The sequence below is a fragment of the Fukomys damarensis genome, unplaced genomic scaffold (assembly GCF_012274545.1).
Source record: "Fukomys damarensis isolate Sample0158 unplaced genomic scaffold, DMR_v1.0_HiC HiC_scaffold_25, whole genome shotgun sequence".
NCBI lineage: Eukaryota > Metazoa > Chordata > Mammalia > Rodentia > Bathyergidae > Fukomys > Fukomys damarensis.
In genome coordinates this window covers 19192199-19214240 of record NW_022900937.1, presented here as the reverse complement: position 1 = coordinate 19214240, position 22042 = coordinate 19192199, and the positions used below count along the sequence as shown (strand labels likewise).

Here is a 22042-nt window from a genome sequence, read left to right as displayed (position 1 = left end):
AAAAAAAGGGGAGGGGAGGGGAGAGGAAGAAGGGGGGAAGGGAGGGAGGGAGGGAAAGAAAGAAGGAAGGAAATCACCTGGGAACTTACCAGAAATCCACATTTTCTATGCCTGTACTTCTGGCTTAGGACAGATGTTCAACATATACTTTGATAAGTTCTCTGATTCTAATGTATACCACAGTTTGAAAACTACTCTGTGTACTAGAATCATCTTTCAATATGGTCAATATTGTATGTAAGTGGCCCTTTTAATGTTAATGCACTACTCCAAGCTCTCAAGAATATCACACACTTGGGAAATCCAACTTAAATTTTACAATTAAACATCATTTTATCAGGTACGTCTTTAATCCCTCTTTAACAAATGGAGGGGGTATCTCAGCACTCACCCTTTATTGTTTAGCGGTGAGGTGGGAGAAAGGGAAGGACACGTTCTCTTGGCAGATGGCTCTTCCTCCTCTTCATCAGATGAGCTGTCTATGGTTAGGTCAATAACCTCGACTTTCTTGTTTTTACTGGAGGACTGGTTGTGAGAAGACACCTGATGTTCCAAAGTGGAACTCAAGCATCCTGTGTGGGAAGGAGTAAAATACAAGATGAATAAAGTACACTCCTCAATGTTCCCTCAATCAATCTATCACGTTCAGACTCGTGATACTGCTGGAGCCAGAGAGCAGGAAACCTACAGTGGTTCTATTCTACTACATGTAAAACCATTATTTATTATTGGTTGTTAAAGGATTATTTAGAAAACAGTCAAAGCATATGCTTTATGTCCACTTCAGAATAAAAGCAGTTTGAGAGCAGAAACTGTATTTACCTGTACAGTCTGTCATGCTTAGAAATACATTTTTAAAACCCACCCCCTTCTAGCCAAAACATCAAAAGTCCTATGTCACACCCCCCCACACACACACAAAGGAAAAAGGAGCATAGCTACCCTGTACCAAATTTGTAAGATTTAAAAGGATATTGTTTCCCTAGCATGACTTTATAGATTACTAAACTCTCACTTACCATCAACTCCATTGTAAGAGGCAGAAACTTCCTGTACTTCCTTTTTTGATCGCATTGGTGCCCAGGAGCCATCTTCCTTAAACTGTATTTCATCACAGTCTGTACAGTACTTTAGGATTTCCATAAACAAGCTATAAAAAAGTTTTTCCTTAGGATATTACATTTTAAGTGAAGATAAAATACTTTTTAATCCTACTTTTTAAATATTCAGACCTTGTATATTTTCTACAAGCGTAAATGAGGAAAACAAAGCACAGGTGAATAATATCTATTCTCAAAACTGAGTGCTAAATAAGAAAATATTGGCACTCTTATTTAAGGATGTGTATAACCATGAAAAATGACATTGTCAAAAATTATTTTTCTTTTTCTTTTTTGTTTTTTGAGATAGGGTCTCACTAGGTAGTTGAGACTGACCTGGAACTCACTATGTAACCCAGGCTGGGCTCAAACTCATAGCAATCCTCCTGCCTCAGCCCCACCGAGCGCTGGGATTACAGGCATGTGCCACCATGCCCAGCAAATATTTCTAATAACATTAAAAAGTTCACAAAAATGGAAGACAAAGCAAAGAAAAAACTTAATTTCAAAAAATGGTGTAGCCTGAATTACTCACCTTGAAAATATTTCTAAAAAAGAATTAAGATGTGTTATATAACGTACCAAATTCCCTCTATTAGTGTAATCATATGTATTGCAAACGTATACTAATAAAAATAAAGAACTAAGTGAATGAAAGATTATTGAAAGCTTAAATAGCATTGAAAATAAAAATAGTTGAATAAAAATACTGATTTCTCAGCAGCACAGCTCTTGCCTAGCAAGCATGAAGGTCTTGAGTTTGATCCCTGGTACCAAAAAAGAAATCCTCAAAACAAACAAACACACAAAAAACAACTGATTTTTAGAATCATGAGAACTCTCCAAATTTACATTTAACTTAGAAAACATTACCAGTAGAATTTTATCCCAAATCTGTTAAGTAAGGAATGCACATAAAGATGGTCATTTGAAGGTACAAAGAAAAACTCAGAAAGACATACCCATCAATAATCAGGTGCTCATATGGGGCTTTCTTATCACAGACAGGACAGACCCAAGTTGGTTTTTTCTCATTCATCTGAATATAAAGAGTTGCATCAAAACACTGCAGATGAGAACATGTGAGGGCTCGGCATGGAATTGTCAGCCTCATTTTACCAAGCTTTAAATGAGAGGGGGAAAATAAGTATTAGAGAACTGTACCAAAGTGATCTTTGATAAAAATTTCCAGAAACAAAATGTGTGTATGTTTTGAAATAAAGCATACAGTGTTTGCTTTTCATCAAGGTGAAACACATACTCTGTGAAACCTATCTACAGCTTAAAACATTACAGTATTTCTTTGGATTACCAAGCACAGTGACTAAAGAAAGTCTACAACAACGGATATCCACTTCAAATCCACAGCCTATAGATCAGTTTCTCACAGCCCTGACCTCTTCAAATTATACATGCAGCCCTTGATCTGAAAAAAGTTTAGAACCACCTAACTAGGGATTAGGGAAAGAAGAAAGGAATGGTTATGAAACACTACAAGACAGAGAGATAGGCTATTCACTATGGGTCTTTTTTTGGGGAGGGGGGTTGAGACAGGGTCTCACTACATAGTTGAGACTGACCTGGAACTCACTATGTAACCCAGGCTGTCTCGAACTCACAGCGATCCTCCTGCCTCAGCCTCCTGAGTGCTGGGATAACACAGGCATGCACCACCACACCTGGCTTACTATGGGTCTTTTTTTTTTCTTTCCAGCTTTAATTGAGTTTATTAGTACATTTTAGGGATACAGTACAGTTACATTCATTGTTGGGATCTTGTACCTCTACATGACAGGTCTTGGTTCTCATTTTTTCCCCTTACCTCTGCCCTCCCTTCACCCCCTCCTCCCCTCCCCATCTACAAACACTTTATTTTCATCTTTTCATTCTCTCACATTTTTTTCTTTTCTCTTTTTACTCTTCCCCTACTCATCCCACCTTCCCTACACCTTTAGCTCCTTTCTTCCCATTTCTAAATGTCAGTAATCTTATTAGGATCTTATGCATTGTTGCAGATTATTCACACCAGGGAAACTATTCGGTATTTACACATGTGTGACTTATTTATTTCACTTAGGAGTATATCTTCAATATGTATCCATTTTCCTATGAATGAATCTATTTTCTCATTCTTTATGGCTGAGTACTATTCCATTTTATAGAAAAACCACATCTTCTTTATCCAGTTTCCAACGGATGGGCAAATGGGCTGTTTGCAAGATTTAGCTATTACAAACTGTGCTGCTGTCAACATGAGTGCACATACTTCTCTGTGATATGATTCTTTTAGTTCTCTTAGAAAGATACCCAGCAGAGGGATGGCTGGGTCAAATGGAACCTCCAGTCCAAGCTCTTTGAGGTATCTCCATATTGATTTCAAAAATGGGCATCCGAAATGAATAGACATTTCTCAGACAAAGAAGTAAAAGCAGCAAGAAAATATCTGAAAAAATGTTCCACATCACTGGTCATTCGAGAGATGCAGATGAAAACAACACTGAGATTCCACCTCACCCCACAAAGAATGGCTGCTATCAAGAAATCAATCAATAACAAATGTTGGTGGGGTTGTGGGGAGAAAGGAACCCTTCTCCATTGTTGGTGGGAGTGCAGACTGGTGCAACCACTATGGGTCTTAATGCTAAATAAAAGTATTCACAGGACAAAGCTGCATCCTATCACCCATTCTCCAGGACTGGCATAATTGCTCTGAGGAAGAAATGTGTGTGCCTGCATCTCTCCCCTTACTGGCTGTCACCTTGGCTCTTAACTCAGCATGTCCACAAGGTCAAGAGACTTTTCTTCCTGCCCTGTAGCTGCTGCTTCAATTGACACAGGTTGAGTCTACTCCATGCAGGAAGCAATCTACTTCATCTGGTCCCTGAGCTGCTAGCTTGGGTGTGAGGCAGGCACACGGTTCAGAAACCTGCACAGGGAGTTGCCATATCCACCTTTTCCCTAAAGAACACCTTGTACCATGGTAGGGTCCCAAGTGCTCACAATGGCCACAGAGTATAGGAGTTTCCTACATTCAATAGACATACTATATGTCAAGTGCCTGGCAAAGACTTTCCACATATTTGCGACCTTAAAAAATATTAAAGCCTAAGATGGATATAAGTTAAGGGGTTTAGAAGAATTTTAGGGAAATGTGCAATTTCCTAGTCTACCATAGAAATTAACTGTCATTTGGGACCCGAAATATTGTTCTGGTACCAGTGATTTACTCTTAACCTTTCTGGGCCTCCTTTTCTATCTTCAAAGTAACACCATTTCCTCTGCATTTCAACCAGATATAGTGTTGAAGAATTAAAAAAGGAGCCCTGTGTTCTTGTCTCTGGCACTTAGAAATATACCTGCTATACAGCAGAAAGACAGTCCAGTGTACTGCTAAGACTTGGGTCACACACACTGTGCAGCTCTAGGGGAAACCATTTATGCAAAGCGTGCAGGCTGTATGTAGCCCTTTATGAGGCAGCCTGCACAACAATGCCAACAACAGCCTCCTCCAAATAATGGGATGGTGGGTGGTGCCAAATTACGTTTTTCTATAGATACGCACATATATATCCCCGGTGCTAGGGATTAAACTCAGGGCTTTTGCACTGAGATGCATCCTCAGACCAATTTTGAGATTAGGGCTCACTGTCACACAAGATGGTCTAGAACTTGGAATCTTTCTGCCTCAGTCTCCTACAAAACTTGGATTAAAGGCGTGTGCCACTACACCAGGCTAAATTTTTATATCTTAAGACCTTGACTGTGAAGTACAAATTTCTACTAAGTAGGTATTTTAACTATTGCCTTAATCTTAAGTAGATTCAGACAAAAAATCCTAGACAAATACAGTAATAGCACACAAGGTACATGAACTGCAGAAGTATTAGGCTACTTCGGATGGTTTATAGAGACAATGGGTGAGACAGTAAGCAAGAACGGCTTCAGAATCCAAGACACAGACTAGAATTTATACTTTGAAAAGCAGTTATTCTCCAAAGTCCTTTATCTTACACATCTTTATCCCCATAATCTGCAGCTGTCAGTTCACATCTTTTGGGGAGAGAACAGCTCCAGGTGACCAACAGAGTCACCGTGAAACACCAATACCTAAATGGTGCAGGAAGGAAATTTATAAATTGCTACAGAAAAAGCAGAAGTTCACTTCCAAATGCATTGCTTATCAGCTGTTACATAAATGCCTTGCTTCAAAGCCATAATATATGTGGTAATACCCGTATTCCTGAATTTTTTTTTAAAATCACTAAATTTTAAAAAATGTATCTGACAAATAGATCCATTTTCTTTAACTTGCTATTGAGGGAAAGGCTGAGATTTGAATATTTTCTTCTGATAATTATAATTTTCTCTTTTCCTTTTAAAAGATGATAGATATTTGCATCATTTGAAAACAACACCTCTTTGAAAACAATTCTTAAGTGTGCTAGTGCCACCAACCCTGCCCTAAGAGTGTTATAACTGACAGCGCTGGAAAACAAAACATTCTATACAGAAGTCTAAATCACCTTTTATCAAAAGGTCTCTGAAAACTGCAATAAAATACATACATCTTTCTTGCAGAAACTGGACAAAAAGTATGATGTTAAGAACAATTTTGAGCTTGGGATTTAGCTCAGTGGTTCGGTGGTCTGCCTTGCAAGTGCAAGGACCCAAGTTCAATCCCCAGTACCCCCCCCCAAAAAAGAACAATTTTACAACTATTTGTGTTACGAATATTTCATAAATAAATGTCTAGGGTTTCTTCCCCCTTCTTTCTTTTAGCAACTCCAACTCCAAGTCAATTGTACTTGGGTTTACGGGACTGGGTTAGGTCCCACAAAGCAGCTCCTAAAAGATTCTTCTGGTTCTATTTCTAATAAATCAGAACCAAGAAATTCTCAAAGAACTAAAACAGTTTCAATTATTTTCCTTGCCTATGGCTAAATGGCACACAAATAACAGAAACCCATTTATTTCAAACTTACAAGGGCAATTCAAATGTACAATGAGACAGCAAATTTACATATTTCAAAGGGGGCAGATCTTTTATTATTCTATAAATGTAATATATAGACAAATTGTCATTGCCGTATTTTATTTTTGAGTAAAAACAGATCTACAATATATGGTCTTATTGTTCCTGGATAAATGTAAAGGGATTATCCCTTTAGCCAAACAGAAATCCATGCAAGTTATTAAATTATAGATTATGTATAGTTTTTATTTTATAATCTGAATTTTGAAAGCATATGCCAACTGAAAATGAACTGCAAACACTGTTGGAATTAAACATGACAAGTGGGGGAATATGGGAAGGAAAATTAAAAGGTGGTCCACTAAATTAAGAGGTTTAAGGGGCAAAATATAATTAATATTTTTCTAATAATATGAGGACAGGCCAGGGATTTAGCTCAGTGGCACTGAGTGCAAGGTCCTGAGTTTGATTCTCAGTACCCAAACAAAACAAAACAACAAACTAGTAATATAAGGATGAATATCTGAACTAAAAATTCAAAATTTGGGGCTAGGGATTTAGCTCAGTGGTTCCACCACCTGCCTTCCAAGTGCAAGAACCCAAGTTCGATCCCCGGTATCAAAAAAAAAATTCAAAATTTGTTCCACTCATAAAACATCAGAGATTTATACCACACTGCTTATTTATTTGAATAAATGCTTCACACAAATATTAAATGCTATAAATATCATATACATTAGCATAACTATAAATGGTTTTAAAGAGAGAATGCTAATAAGACTTCTCCCTGTGATTTGAGTGGAAAACAAAGTGTTATGTACTTTTAAAATTTGTCATAGTCTCTGAATTAGGTAGGGCAGGATCAGTGGAAGGGGGTATTGGATAAGTCAGGATTTGGGAGAGGATGTGTGTATATATACACATGTACACATAAAGATGCATGTATAACCTTTTCTTCTTACCATTCTATTTGCCTGGTCTTTGAACAAATGTTGTACATGTTAAAAACAAGACAAAAAAAATATAAGTTGCCTTTATAATATACTGGCTGTTACATTTACCTGGTCACTTAATTAAAAACTTTTTTTTTTTTTTTTTGGTACCGGGGATTGAACTCGGGTCCTTGCGCTCGCAAGGCAGGCCACAAACCACTGAGCTAAATCCCCGGCAAAAGCATTTTTTAAAATAACATAAAAAGCCTGGAGTCAAAGCAGCTTCCTTAACAAAAGAATAGCTCTATGTACAGGAATAAGAGAAGTTATAGAAAGAATAAAAGGACATATGCAAGAAGACGGCTTGGTGGTTTTTACTCACTTCACTACTTTTTTTCCTGTAACTTATAGAATTTTTATAATGAGCAGGAATTCCCTGAGCAATAATACTTTCCTTAAAAAAAGTTTTTGTTGTTGTTGGTTTGGTTTTTTTGAGATAGGGCTGTGCTATGTAGCCCAGGCTGGCATTGAACTCACTAGGTAGCCGAGGCTGACCTCAAACGCATGGACATCCTCCTGCCTCAGACACGTGAGCGCTGGGATCACAGGTGCATGCCACCATGCCCAGCAAAAAATTTTATTTTTAAGTTACATAAAACTACATTATTATAAATTAATTCATGACTTAATGACTTTTTTGTATTGTGTCTAAGATTTTATAAATTATAAAAGACTACAATGTGGGGCAAATAAGATTTAATTCTGTTTAAAATTGTTTAAGAATTTAGTAGTAACTAAGCCCTCAGTGCAAAGCCTGAGTTTGATTCCCTGTACCAGTGTGTGTGTGTGTGTGTGTGTACATATACACACACAATATATACCATAATAATATGTACACTATATATATATGTATTATACATTATATTGTATTGTTATATTACATATACTATAATATATGTTGATATAATTATATAATATAATATATAACCAGCCAGGTGTGGTGGTATACACCTGTAATCCCAGCACTCGGGAGACTGAGGCAGAAGGAACCCCATTAGTTCAAGGCCAGCCTGAACTACATACATAGTGAGATCGTCTTAAAAAAAGAAAAACAAAACAGTAACTAATTGTATTTTTATATAATTTACATGGTGTAAATTCTAGTTTTGTTCTCTAATCATAAATTTTCTTAAAAATAAATGTTTTGAGAGTCTCATTTATTTAATAAAGATAGAGTAACTCCAACTGGGTACTATGGCATGTGTCACTATGGCATGTCCCAGCAATTTAAGAGGTTGAGGCAGGAGGACTGCAAATTCAAATCTGGTATAGGCAACTTAAGGAGACCCTGTATCAAAAATTAAAATGGACTGGGGATGTAGCTCAATGATAGGGTAGCAATGGGTTTAACCCCCAGTACCAAAAAATGAAAGAAAACCAGCAAAAATCCAGTAACTTCATTATCATCTGAGGTTAGCAGGACTTTAATATCAAAACTTTTCAAATCAAGCCTGATTCTACAATCCAGGTGAATCAGGAAACAGATGTCTTTCATTCTTAGTGGTTTCTCTCTAGTTTAGATATAATTAAATGTCCAAGCAATATATTAATTTTTCACATATCTTCATAAGAAAGGCATATTCATCTACAATCACTATTAGTGGATCTAATTAATTAGTTAAAAAAAAAAAAAGCTTGGGTTGGGGATTTAGCTCAGTGGTGCTGCCACTTGCCTTCCAAGTGCAAGGTCCTGAGATTGATCCCTGATACCAAAAAAGAAAAGAAAAGAAAAAAAAACCTTAACACCATTTTGTTTTACTTTTGTTTTTTGTGGTACTGAGAACTGAATCCTGGGCCTTTGTACCAAGCTATATCCTTACCCCTCTGTAATTTTTTTTTTTTTTTCAATAAAACAAGGTCTCCATAAGTCACTAAATTGCCCAGGATAGACTCAAATTTACGCTCCTTCTGCTTCAGCCTCCCAGGGTGTAAGAATTGCAGGTATGTGACACTATGCCAAGATTAACACCACATATTTTTGAGACTTTCCCTTCACAAATTTAACAATCCAGTTAAGTCTTTGGATCATACATTTATTTCAAACAAACAACTGATTTTGACTTTATTTTGTGGTTAAAAAAATCTTCCTATTATGTAACAACTTCATTTCAGCTGACTAGAATAGTTCCTTTTCTTTTTTTGAGACAGCAAGTTATACTTGTTATAGCATGTGTGTAATCAGGCTGGCCTCTCACTTGTGCCGATTCTCCTGCCTCGGTTTCTCAAGTGCTGGGATCACAGAGATATGCCACCACACCTGGTGTACAATAATTTTTAAATGATGGGCTTGGTTGGTTGGCTTGTTTATTTATTTATTGTAGTGGGATGGAACTCGGGACTTTGCACTTGTGAGGAAGGCCTAAATGATGGGGATTTTATAGCCATTGTTGACAAAATAGTTAAGTAACTATGGCTAGATTTTTATTCAGAAGAGAACATTTTTTAGGGCCAGGGATTTGACTCAGTGTTTCTGCTGACTGCCTGGCAAGTGCAAGGGCCTGACTTCAATCCCCAGTACCAAAAAAACAAACAGAAGAGTACATTTCTTAAAGTGAAAGTTTTAAAGTCCTTTGAGGCAATAAACACTTCTTATTTTGAAATTTTTATGCCTGAATTTGAAAGACAGTGATTAACTGCAGGCAATATATAGATAAATCTTACTAAATGTAGAAGTTTTAGACTTGCTTAGGTTCCAAATCCTATTGTTAGCTTTCCTTGTTTCATGAACTAACAAAGAGGCATAGTTTAAAATTAAACTGTATTTCTCAGATACTAGAAAAGAGGAAATACACATTAAGCCTTCCTGAAAGCAAGTATTATATACCACTTACTGGACATAGTAGAGAAACCCTTAGGCTGGTTGTAGCAATTTCACTGTCTGGATCCGCAGTCAGTTTCTCTTTAACTGAAATTTATTGAAGAGAAAACAAAAACAGAACAAGTTTACTATAGGTATATTATTATTAACTCAATATAAAAAAGGAGCTAAAAACTGGAAATGTGCTTTAAAAAGGAACTAAAACACTTTGCTCAATTATTTCCCAATGGAAAGATAAAACAATTATATGGCTTATACTTTCAATAATAAGCAAAGAAAACAAGAGAAAAATGTATCAACAGAATAACTGCATTTCTTGTAGTGCTATTTCTCATTGCTTTTTAACAATATGTATAACTATTTGAGCTACATATTTACATTATTTACATAAAAATCAGTTGTGCTATCTTGGACTAGTCAATCTTCACCCTTGGCTTAATTTTTTTCTTACAATAAAACTTAAACCAATACTAGATAATCTCTTTTCAGTTTGGCTCTTAAGAAAGGAAGCACTAGTAATTTTACTTGCCATGGCTGTTCTTTTATTCCCTTCAGTTTAGAAGACCCTTTATACTTCACAGCTGGAAACCTGAGGCCTCTGCTACCTTGGAAAACCTCAGTGAATAACAGCAAAGCATTACAGGTGAAGACAGAAAATGCCTAAATGTAATATTCCAATAATTTTAGGAAGTGTCTCACAATAACTCTGAAGTCTACACTGTACAGGAAAGGCAGGGGCAAGGTGGAAGTGATTCCATACACAATGGATCACAGAGCTCCAGAGTTATGGAACAAGTGAGTTTGACCAGAAAGATACCAAACAGTAAAGACTATGGAGAGAAGGAAAGGTTAAGCAAGAGTTTCAGAACAGATGTCTACTGCACTGATAACTACTTGTGAAAATTAAGAATTCTGCCTTTACCAAACACAGTGATAGTCCAAGCCTTGGCTTTTGCAAAATGGTATAATTCTTGGATAGTCTATCTACTTTCATAAATCAGTGGATCTCAACTAAGAGGCATATCAGAAGTATCAAATATTCTAATTTATAAACTGCCCACTGAATCAGAATGTGGAAGAGGGACACAAGCAAGTAGTTTTTAGAAAGTCCCAGATGTAGTACTGGTGTGCCAGACTAAAAAGCCACTTCATGGTCTGAAAATTCCAAATTTTAAAAGTTTGTATATATTTTTAAGCCTGACTTCACATCCAAAAAACATAATATCCCTCATTTTTAGTTTGGAAAATAAGTCATCATAACACTGTGCTCATTAGTATATAAATTATGAAAAATACGCATTTTCCACTATACACTCAATTTTCACTGTCTTTCTTATACAAATATAAACTGTGACGATTGTGACTGGAGTAAAAGATACCAATAGAGTTAGTAAACCATTGTTTCTGGGTATGTCTGTGAGGAGTTTCTACAAATCAGTGGCATGGACTCCAAGGACAAAGTGGAGGAAGATCTGCCATCAGTGTGGGTTAGCACTATCCAAACAACTGGGCGGGGGGGTACAGAACAGATGGAAAGCTACCCTCCCCACCACAGCAGCTACACTGCTTCCAAGTACTAAGTCACCTTTTGCTCTTGGACATCAGAGCTATGGTACACCTGCCTCTGGAATGCAGGGTTTACACTACTGGTACCCAGGGTTATGAGGCCTTCAGCATCAGGCCGAGTTACACCATCAACTTCCTTAGTCCTGCAGCTTTGAGATTTGAATTCAACCATGCTTCCAGCTTCTTGCTTCCCTATTTCTCATTAGCAGACGCTAATTGTGGGACTTCTTAGCCTCCGTTATTGTATGAGCAAATTCCCCTCATCTTCCTCCATTTATCTTTCTATATGTATCCTGTTGCTTCTCTCTTGAGAATTCTAACATACTAACCATCTGCACGCCATCAACAACCACCCCCTGGCACCCTTCTAACATAAAGCAATGGGAACATGACTGACACTGAGCTCTGGATGTCTAAACTTCCACTTAAGGGGAAGTAAAAAGAAACAAGTTGTTCTGTGTACACATACCAACTCCCAACCATGAATGTAATCATTATGTATTGCAAAGATGAACTAACAAAAATTTTAAAAATCGAAAAAACTTCCAATTAAGCAAAGTAATATTATAGGCCTTAAGATAAGCTTTATGCAAAGCAAAGCTCAGTGTTAATTAGGGAAGAAATTGAAACAGGAAAGGCAACCTGAGGTTAACGGTTAAGAATCAGGGCATAGAGCCAGTTTGCTTTAGAATTTAGCTTTAGTTAAGTCAGTTATCTTTATATGTTAAGTTTTGTAATCTGGTACATAGGAATAGTGGCTAATACTATTTTTTAAGGATTGAGTTAATATATGTAAAATACTTTAAAGTACCTAATATTAAACGTAATAATTATTACATAGTTACCTAAGATAAAATATGATTTGTACATTTACTTTATCTCAGAGGTGAGAGAATTTTCTGAAATTATTTTGGAACCTCTTTTCAAATTTTCTCTCCTGAAGGTAAAATTGCCACACTGAGGACATGTTTCCTCCATACAATTTTCTGGTTTGTTCTAGATTTTGTTATATAACCACAAATGTAGTTCATATAGTTAAAAGTCGCAAATTAATAGTCAGCACAGTTAGTCATTTTCTGTTCCTTTTTTTGTATTAGGGATTAAACTCTGGACCTTGCACTTCCGAGACAGACATCTCCCCAATGAACATAGATGCACAAATCCTCCCTCAGATACTGGCAAACAGAATGCAGATGAAGGAAATCATCAAGCAGATTATACACCATGACCATGTAGGATTCATCACAGGGATGCAGGGATGGTTCAACATACACAATTCAATAACTATTATACACCATGCTAAAAGAATCAAGGACAAAAGCCATATGATCATCTCAAGAGATGCAGAAAAAGTGTTTGACAAAGTCCAACCCACATTCATGAAAAAACCCAACAAAAAACTGGAATAGATGATCTTTATCTCAATCTGATAAAAACCATCTATGACAAACCAACAACCAACATCATACTAAATGGACAAAAACTGAAAGCTTCCACTCTAAAACCAAGAATAAGACAAGGATGTTCATGTCACTACTCTTATTCAGTATAGTTCTGGAAACATTAGCCAGAGCAATCACACAGAGAAAGAAATAAAAGGAATAAGAAAAGGAAAGGAAGAAGTTAAATTATCATTACTTGTGGATGACATGATACTCTATAGATAAGACCCCAAAAACTCCACCAAAAGACTTCTAGATTTAATAACCAAATTCTCGCAGAATTACAGAAAACAATTCTAAAATTCATTTGGAACCAAAGAGACCTAGAATAGCAGTAGCAATTCTGGAGAACAAAAGCATGGCAGGGAGCATCTTAATCCCTGACTTGAAATTATACTTCAAAACTACTGTGATAAAAAACAGCATGGTTCTGGCAAAAAAAAAGACTTGATCGATGGAAAAGATTAGAAGATGCAGAAACAACTCCAAATGTTCTCAGCCATCTTATCATCTTTGACAAAGGAGCCAAACATCTTCAATGGAAAAGATAGTCCCTTTAAGAAACTGTCCTGGAAAATGGGCTTTCCACATGCCGAAGATTAAAACTAGATCAATCCCTATCTTTCAACATGCTCTAAACTCAAATCAAAATGGATCAAAGATCTAACTGTTAAATCTACTAGGACATAGAATAGGTAGAACTTTTGGAAGACATGGGTGTAGGCAAAGACTTTATGAACAAAACCCCGATCACATAGGAAACATCACAAAGAATCAACAAGTGGGATTTTATCTTATTAAAAAGCTTCTGCACAACTAAAGAAACCACCAGCAGAATAAACAGACAGCCCACAATATAGGAAAAATATTTTGCCAGCTGTTCCTCAAAGGACTTAAAAAAAAAAAAAAAAAAAAAAAAAAAAAAAAAAAAAAAAATCAAACCCCCATTTAAAGACCCAATCCAGAAATGAACATGTGAAATGAATAGATGAATAAGTAGAAATGTCAAAATATATAAAAAAATGTTTGACATCACTGGTCATTTGAGAGACGCAAATTAAAACACTGCTGAGATTATACCTCTCTCCAGAAAAAAAAAAAAAAAATGTTATTACCAAAAAATCAACCAATAGCAAAGGCTGGTGAGGCTGTGGGGAAAAAAGCCTTTCTCTACTGTTAGAAGTGCACACTGATGCAACCACTGTGAAAATCAGTGTGGCGATTCCTCAAAATACTAAAACTAGCAGTTTCATTTGACCCAGCTATTCCCCTTCTTATTATCTTTCCAAAAGAAGTAAAAGCATCATACCACAGCTATATATGCACACCCACGTTTACAGCCCCAGTTTGTAATAACTAAATCTTGGAAAGAGCCCAAAAACCCATCAAGTGACAGATGGATAAACAAGATGTGGGTTTAAAAAAACCACAATGGAATACTACTCTCCCTTAAAGAAGGACAAGCTTTAGACATTTTAAACTAAATGGATACACCTTGAGATGAAACACCTAAGGGGAATAAATTAGACACACAAGTTTAAACACTATATTGTTTTGCTGGTGTGAGAAATTGAAAGTGGAAATGAAACAAAATGTTTAACAGATATTGGGAAATGGGAAGAAAGTGTTCAAATGAGGGGGAACAAAGAAAGGGGAGTGGGTAAAGGAAAGAAGGGACAAGGAAAAAAATAACAAGAAAAAATGGAAGCAAAGCTTTTGTAAATAAGGAGGGGAAGAGCAGTTGAAGGAGGGAATTGGAAAAATATAAGCAAGATAATATTATGTACAGATACAAATTTAATACAATGAACGTTATTATGTGTATCTAAAATGTACCAATAAATGTTATGCCTTAAAAAAGATAAAAAATTAAGCAATTTTAAAGAAAAATTAAAATTCAGTTCTTCAGTTGCACTAGCCACATTTTAAGGACTTAATAGTCACATGTTCCTGGTGACTACCATATGGAACAGCACAGATATGGAACGTTTCCATCACCACAGTTCATTAGATAGTGCTATTCTAGGGTTGTTACTGTTCCAAAATAATTCCTATCCTTCACGAAATAAGAGTATTTTAGTTTAGCTTAGAATTTTAAGTATTTTAATTTTAACAATCAAACATATTAAGCTCAACATTCATTTTATAGGCAAGGAAACAGATGCACCCAGACCTGATTTTCACTTTAGACCTCTTTTCATCAGTTTAAAGTCCAGGAAAACCTGAGGATTTCTATGTGCCCACCATCGTGCTAAGCAATAGAAAATGAAAAGGGAAAACAATTAAACTGCTGGGCAAAGGAGTTCACAGTCTAGAATGATAGTCACAGTCAACAAGAACATCTCTAATATGCTCTGATGGAAGTTGCTTACGAAGCTAACCAAAAATCAACCCCTCTCTACTCAGGAGGTTTCAGATACCTTCTGGAAAAAGTAAACCATGAAGGACAACTAACATCAGGCAGAGGAGATAGCTGGGAAGCTTTGGGGTACAGAGAATGATACTACAGCACTGAGGAAAAGACAAGAATTATGTATTTTTGGAATTAAAGTATGAGAGGAATGAAAACAAATGGTGCTGGGAAATAATAAGCAGGTGCCACATCAGGGAAAGTGGAACGTCATGATAAGAAAGCTGGCTCTTTCACTCCAGTGGTCTTAGAGCCAAGAAGAGAAGGGAATGGTAAGAGCAGATATGTACACATTAAGTCATGCTGCTATCAGGGGAGAGGTATGGAGAGTCCAGAAAGGACAGAGACATATTACTTATGAATACATTTTTAAAAGAAAGGCAGGACATGGATTTAAAAGAGGATAATGATGGAAAATTGATTTGAGAAATATTTAAAGTATCAGTTTGATGGGACTTGGTGAGTTTAGTTTTTAATACTTGAATTTGAGAAACCAGTGAAATAGGTGATGGCAGTCAGTCTTACAGAAAATCTGAAATTCAGGGTCAAGACCTGAGAAAAAGATACGTTATTTGAAAGTTGTTCCTAGTTTAAACAGCAGGAATGTGACTGTCTACAGAGAAAGTACACAGAAAAGTGGGCCAAGGATGGAACTCCAGAGAATACCAATGCTTAGGATGCTTCTCTTCAGAAAACCCACTGAAGACAAGTGACTGAGAAGAAATGGTCAGAGGAGAAGAAAAAGAAAATTTCAAGGAGAAATGGTTGGTTATATCAAAAGCAACAGAAACACCCAAGATAAAAACCAAAAGAATAAAACTTTGGGTATGGCAATCAGACCATCACTTGTGACAATTCCAAGAGCAATTTCAATGAAATTGTGGGGGATAAAAGATCATAAGGAGTTGCAGAGAAGAGATGCAAAGCACATGGGCTCTGAGAAAAAACTGGGATGAGATTAATAGAAGGAATAAAGAGCTCTATCTGCAGAGGAGCTTCTTTTCCTATTTTGTTTTTGCTTTTTTTGAGATAGGGCATCATTATGTAGTGCAGGCTGGCTTTGGACTCACTATGTAGCCCAGGCTGGTCTCCAGCAATTCTCCTGCCTCAGCCTTCCAAGTGCTGGGCTTACAGGTGTGCATGCCCGGCTTTCTTATCCTATTTTTAAAAAATGAAAGAGACTTGACAGCGATGGGGATTTAGCTCAGTGGTGCCACCGCCTGCCTTGTAAGTGCAAAGTCCTGAGTTTCAACCCCAGTAGCAAAAAAAAAAAAAAAAAAAAGAGAGAGAGAGAGACTTGACAAGGAGGGGTGTCAAGAAGAGCCGGTAGTAAGGCAGAATGTGGAAACACAGGTCAAAGGACAGAGTGAAGACGTCAGGCTTCTTCATACCATTTCGGAGCATCTCCACATGGATGTCTAGTCACATCTCAAATGACACAAGTGTAAAGAATTCACTGGGATTTCCCCTCTGCAACTTAATATTTTTAGAAGCTTTTCATGTCAGTAAATTGCATTAATATGTTACCTGATGCAAATGAAGTCAAGAATTCACCTTTGGCCCTCCTTTTCCTTCACTCCCCATACACCATCAATACAACGTCTGCCTTTTAATACTTTTCAAAAAACGTTCAACTATTTCATTCATCTGCTTAAAAATCCTTTAACGTGGCTAGGGATTGGCTGTTATAAAGCAGGTACCTGCCATGCATGAGGTCCTGAGTTTGATCCCCAGCACTGTGCCCTCTCACCCTGAAGAAATCCTTTTGGAGCTTTAGATTAGCTATGTGAACTGACACTTGTCTATTTCTCTTGCTGTTTCATTCCTATGCTCTCCCCCCTCCAGCTCTATGGGCCTTTAATCTTGGAATGATCCCTTTATCATCTTGGGGGTTACTCCTCCCCATCCTTACAATCTTGTCTTGATCATCATGGCACCAGAGAGGACTTCGTTCCTCTGTTGTACAGAGTCCCATCTTTCTTCTCCAAGGCACGTGTCACAACTGTAACTCATTAGCAACTCATCCAAGTATTTACTGTCTTTTCTGTCACACTCACACTTCTGGAAGATACATGGAGAGTGTGCATCTTGTTTAATGCCATAGTCTCCTGTTCCAATTATACAGCAGAGTCTTACAGTAATTTCTTGAATGAGAAGAACAAATGAGTAAAAGATTAACTCTGAGCAGGAAAAGGCACATGTACTCCAGATACTACAGGGAATAAAGAGGGGCACAAATGTAGGTAACCTGAAAAGAAATTAAGGTGGTCCAAAGAGTAAGGAAGAAACCATCAGTCTAGAAAATTAATTTTTCCCTCTTTTTTGTTTTTTAAATTATTATTATTATTATTATTATCATCATCATCATCATCATCATCATCATCATCATCATCATCATCATCATCATTTTGGGGGGACAGGGTGTGAATAGGTACTCTAGGCTGGCTTTAAACTCACACTGATCCTCCTGCCTCAGCCTCTGCTGGGCAGAATTCTCTTCTTATAGCCCTGTTTGTCTTACACTGACAGTGTGCTTCACGACGGAGGACAGTACCTGAGAAGAACAGGGTAGGAGCTTGAAGTAACTGCTGAAGGGAGAAAGGAGAGGAAAGAAGAACAGACCAAGAATCAAGGGCTGCTACACTAAAGTGGAGCCACAAGACCAAAAAAAAAAATACACCTACGAAGTCAAATGAATCACAGAATGGGTGTCTCTGTGAGAAGTCTAAATACTATTAACTCTATTTTTTTTCAAGCACCTAACAGTGCCTGACTGAACTAATGAAACACTGCCGGTAGAATCTATTTATAAGATTATTTATAAGTAACTTAATTCTTCAAAAATATCTAAGGTATGTGATAATATTTTCTTTTGTCATTATTTTAAACAATATTTTAATTACACAATTAACTTGTCAGAAAACTTTTTTTTTTACAGATAGTATGGCTCTAAATAATGTGTAGCTGATTACAACAAATTCCTTACTGGTGGGATCCAAATTAATGTTTCATTGGTACTCCCTGGCCAACCAGGTAAGTTATAAATTGCCATAAAAATCTCATTCTATGGGCAATAACTGTGTACATCTAACAGTATACCAGAGCAGAAAATAAACAGCTTCTGAATTCAGCAGGTTTTGGTGCTTAATAGCAGCAAACAATGGTTTGCTCCTTGGCAAAAATGAAATTCCAGGCTCACCTTCCCACTCCCCTCCAGGTGGTGCTAAAGCTGCAAATGGCAGAAGCGTCTAAAGGCCACTCAGGAGTCAGCTTGCCTAGTTAAATGCAATGGTTTTATGTACCTCATTTCTTGACATTCCCTTTTCCACACAGGGTCATACAATTCCACGATGCTTTCTAACTAGCTGAAATTCTACTTCCTTAATACTGTGAGGCAGGAGTGAAGGTATCACTGGGGACCAGGAATAATTTCAGCAGGCTGGTGAAAAAGAAAGTTCCTATTCTGCCCTCTCTCTCTGCTCTCAGGGTCTCTGCTATCTCGTCTTGTCAGAGGATGCCCCCAACCGTGGTCCCAAAACAGTTCTATCATTCTAGTTCTCTATCTGCCAATCACCTAGAAAGTTTTTGTCGTGAGACAGGTTTCACTATGGTGCACAGGGAACCCTAGAACTTCTGAGCTCAACTGATCCTCCTGCCTCAGTCTCCTACCACACTTTGCTGTAGCCATAGGTATTGCACTACCATACCTGGCTTTTCTCTCTTTTTTTTTTTTTTTTTTTTTTTTTTTTTGGTACCGGGGATTGAACTCAGGCTGTTGAACTTGCCAGGCAGGCCACGGAACCACAGAGCCAAATCCCCGGCCCGCTTTTTTCATTTTTAAGAGGACCCTACTAATACAGAAAAATCTTTCAATGAACAATTAAAGATGTTTTGTTATTCAGGGCGGTGTAATCTTTTACTCTGGCAGGTTAGAGGTTAGAAGTCACAGGTTAGAGAAAAGGATAAAAGCTATGATATAAAAGAGAAAATTTGGCCACACTGGATAGTTGTGGTTAGGGACCAGAATGTTCTTCACTATAAAACCTGATAGCGGGCTTCATTATTCAACTCATATCAAGATCCCCGAAGGACAGCTATCTAACCCTACCTATAAAAAATGCTGCTCCTCTTTAAGCCCTGAGCCCTCAACCTTAAATCCATCCATGAAGAAATTATGCTACAAAGAAGAGAAAAAAGGAAGAACTTAGTTCACCCTTGGGAAAGGCCACTGAACCTCCAATTTGAGGCCAGCAGTGAATTCTTTTGCAGACCTTACATTTCAGATTCAACACATTACAACAAACCAGCCAATAACTCCCACCTGTGAAGCACAACTTCCACAATGCTGCTGAAGCTGTGCATAACAAATCCCTAGTTATGGGTGAGGAACAACATTTAGGGGAGGGGCTGTTCCAAGGCCACATAATTGCTTAATGGCAGACCCTACTTCCTTACTATTTCTCTACTCTAAAGACTCCTTCTACATTGACAATGCACAAATACAGTCATCATATAGCCCTGTACATTTTCCTGTATCTAAAATCATCTTCAAATCTTAAATGACTTTCTTGAGATTTATACCAAGATTTCTAGGCCTCCTCCTAAAATTCCTTAGTTATTTTATGAAGTTGTAATAAAATACTTTTCTGTGTTGAAAAAGTGATTTAATAGAATTTAATTGTAAGATGAGTAACCCAGAGATTATAAAAATACAGTTCACGATAAAGGCATTAAAACTACTCTTAGGCTGTTTTACAAGCGCACAAAACAAGGTTCTCAGTGTTTTAAATCCTCTACAACAGGCTCTAGCAAAATAAATAAATAAACAAATACTAAAATTTCTGGCGTTGAGAAAAACTATCCTACCCTTTAACAAATTAGATTAGCTGCATAAATGAAGTAAGTTTATCATACATACTTAAAGCTCTAGAATGATCCGGATTCCTTATTCCCTTTGCTCGTAACCTCTGAAGAAGAACTGTTGAGGATAACTGTTTTACAAGATATACTGCCATGGAATAGGTCTGGAAAAAAAAAGATGTAGAAAATAAACAACATATGTAAGTAAACAGTACATCTATTTCAATTCTACAGCAACCAGGAAAGAAAACACACTTCTTAAAACAACTGCTGTGTGTAAGCACTGGTCTTGGGTATTTTCATGATCACTTAATCCTGATCATAAAACTACTAAGGTGGTCACAAATCTATTTTTATAGATGAGAAAAATGATGTATAGAGGAATAAATGTGCCCTAATTTTACAGCTTCTAATAGACAAGCTTAAAATTTAAATCCAGATCTGTCATACTTCTATATTACATGATTACCTATAATTTAAGTTAATTAATTTAAGGTTCTGACAAGAAAGAATACTGTTAATGGCTAAACATAAACCAAGGTCATGAAGATGACCAGAGTATCACAAATCATACACTGTATAGTAGATGATAAATATATTTAAAATGCAGCCATTTTTAAAAAACTCTAAATAAGACTGGCTTTCTAAGCTACACTTTTTAACCTTTCTCTATGCCTTCAACTTGCTCTTGAAGAGACTATATGGGTCATGATCACAACAAGCTGATAGAATAGTAAAGAAAGTTTGCAAAGAGAAGCTGTTAGTTGGACAAAAGACTAGATTAATGAAAATCCACTGCCATCAGAGGAAATACTCAGAGACAGCAGTAAAGGCAAAGGAAATGAAAGCAGCTGACAAGCCAGGGATGAGTGAAGGAAACATAGTTGGATAAAAAGAAGAAAAGAGGGTGGAGACTTATGAAAGACAGGATAACAGTCTAAGAAAAAAGATCATTTTCCACTGGGTGCTGGGATCAAGAGGAAGACCAAGAAGGCCAGGCGTGGTGGCACACGCCTGTAATCCCATAATCCCAGCACTCAGGAGGATCGCTGTGAGTTCGAGACCAGCCTGGACTACATAGTGAGTTCCAGGTCAGTCTCAACTATGCAGAGAGACCCTGTCTCAAAAAACCAAAGAAAAAAAAAGAGGAAGACCAAGAAACTTGAAAAGAAGCAAAAGAAAAAATAACCACTACCATTTGTATTTCACAGCTACATATAGCTTTCAGAGCATTCTTACATATCCAGTACTGTCACATTCATTTAAACTTTGCAGAAGGCCTAGGAGAGATACAATATGAGAGAGAAGTACAACAGGTACTGTTCTAGGTGAAGGGCTGACTGCTCAGGCACAAACAGATTACATAATCTGTTTATGATCATGTAACTGCTTGAACACAGAAAGCACCAGAAACCAAGAGGAAAGGGTAGCAATGCCAGAACAAGGGACTTAATGATAAAGGCTAGTGTAATTCTCAATAATTCTTGTTTTCACACACATTACTTGCTTGAACCTTCTAGCCTAGTCCAACACCCATTCTATCTTTCATACTTCTGAAAATGTATTTACCTGTTGACTGTAAGAAAAAATATCTTATAGGTCATATTTTTAAAGTTCAGAAATCTATCCATGTTTACATGTTACATATTTTCTGGAGAGAAGAAAAATGAAGCATCAAAAAAAATGAATTTACTTTCAATGCTAAATTTCCCATTAAGGAGAAACAAGTAATCTTAAAATGTTCCTAAATTTTAGAGCATAAAACATATTCATCTAATATAGAACTGATAAGCTTCTCTTAGAGAAGAGCCTCTCATTCACCATTATCACAGATTTGCTTAATGCTCCAAATATAATAGAAACTGGAGAAATGCTAATTAAC

At 36.9% G+C, this 22042-nt stretch overlaps 1 protein-coding gene across 2 annotated transcripts in view; it reads right to left on the bottom strand.

Moving 5' to 3' along the window:
• Pias1 (protein inhibitor of activated STAT 1) overlaps window positions 1-22042 on the bottom strand; it is a 106869-nt gene that overhangs the window by 12940 nt on the left and 71887 nt on the right. For both annotated transcript variants that reach the window (XM_010643301.3, XM_033756251.1), the window contains 5 exons: window positions 20219-20324; window positions 9896-9969; window positions 2063-2223; window positions 1020-1150; window positions 392-572 (listed from right to left, as the gene is read on the bottom strand). In XM_010643301.3, the coding sequence (XP_010641603.1) occupies window positions 392-572; window positions 1020-1150; window positions 2063-2223; window positions 9896-9969; window positions 20219-20324 (653 nt within the window). The remainder of the gene's footprint in view (window positions 1-391; window positions 573-1019; window positions 1151-2062; window positions 2224-9895; window positions 9970-20218; window positions 20325-22042) is intronic.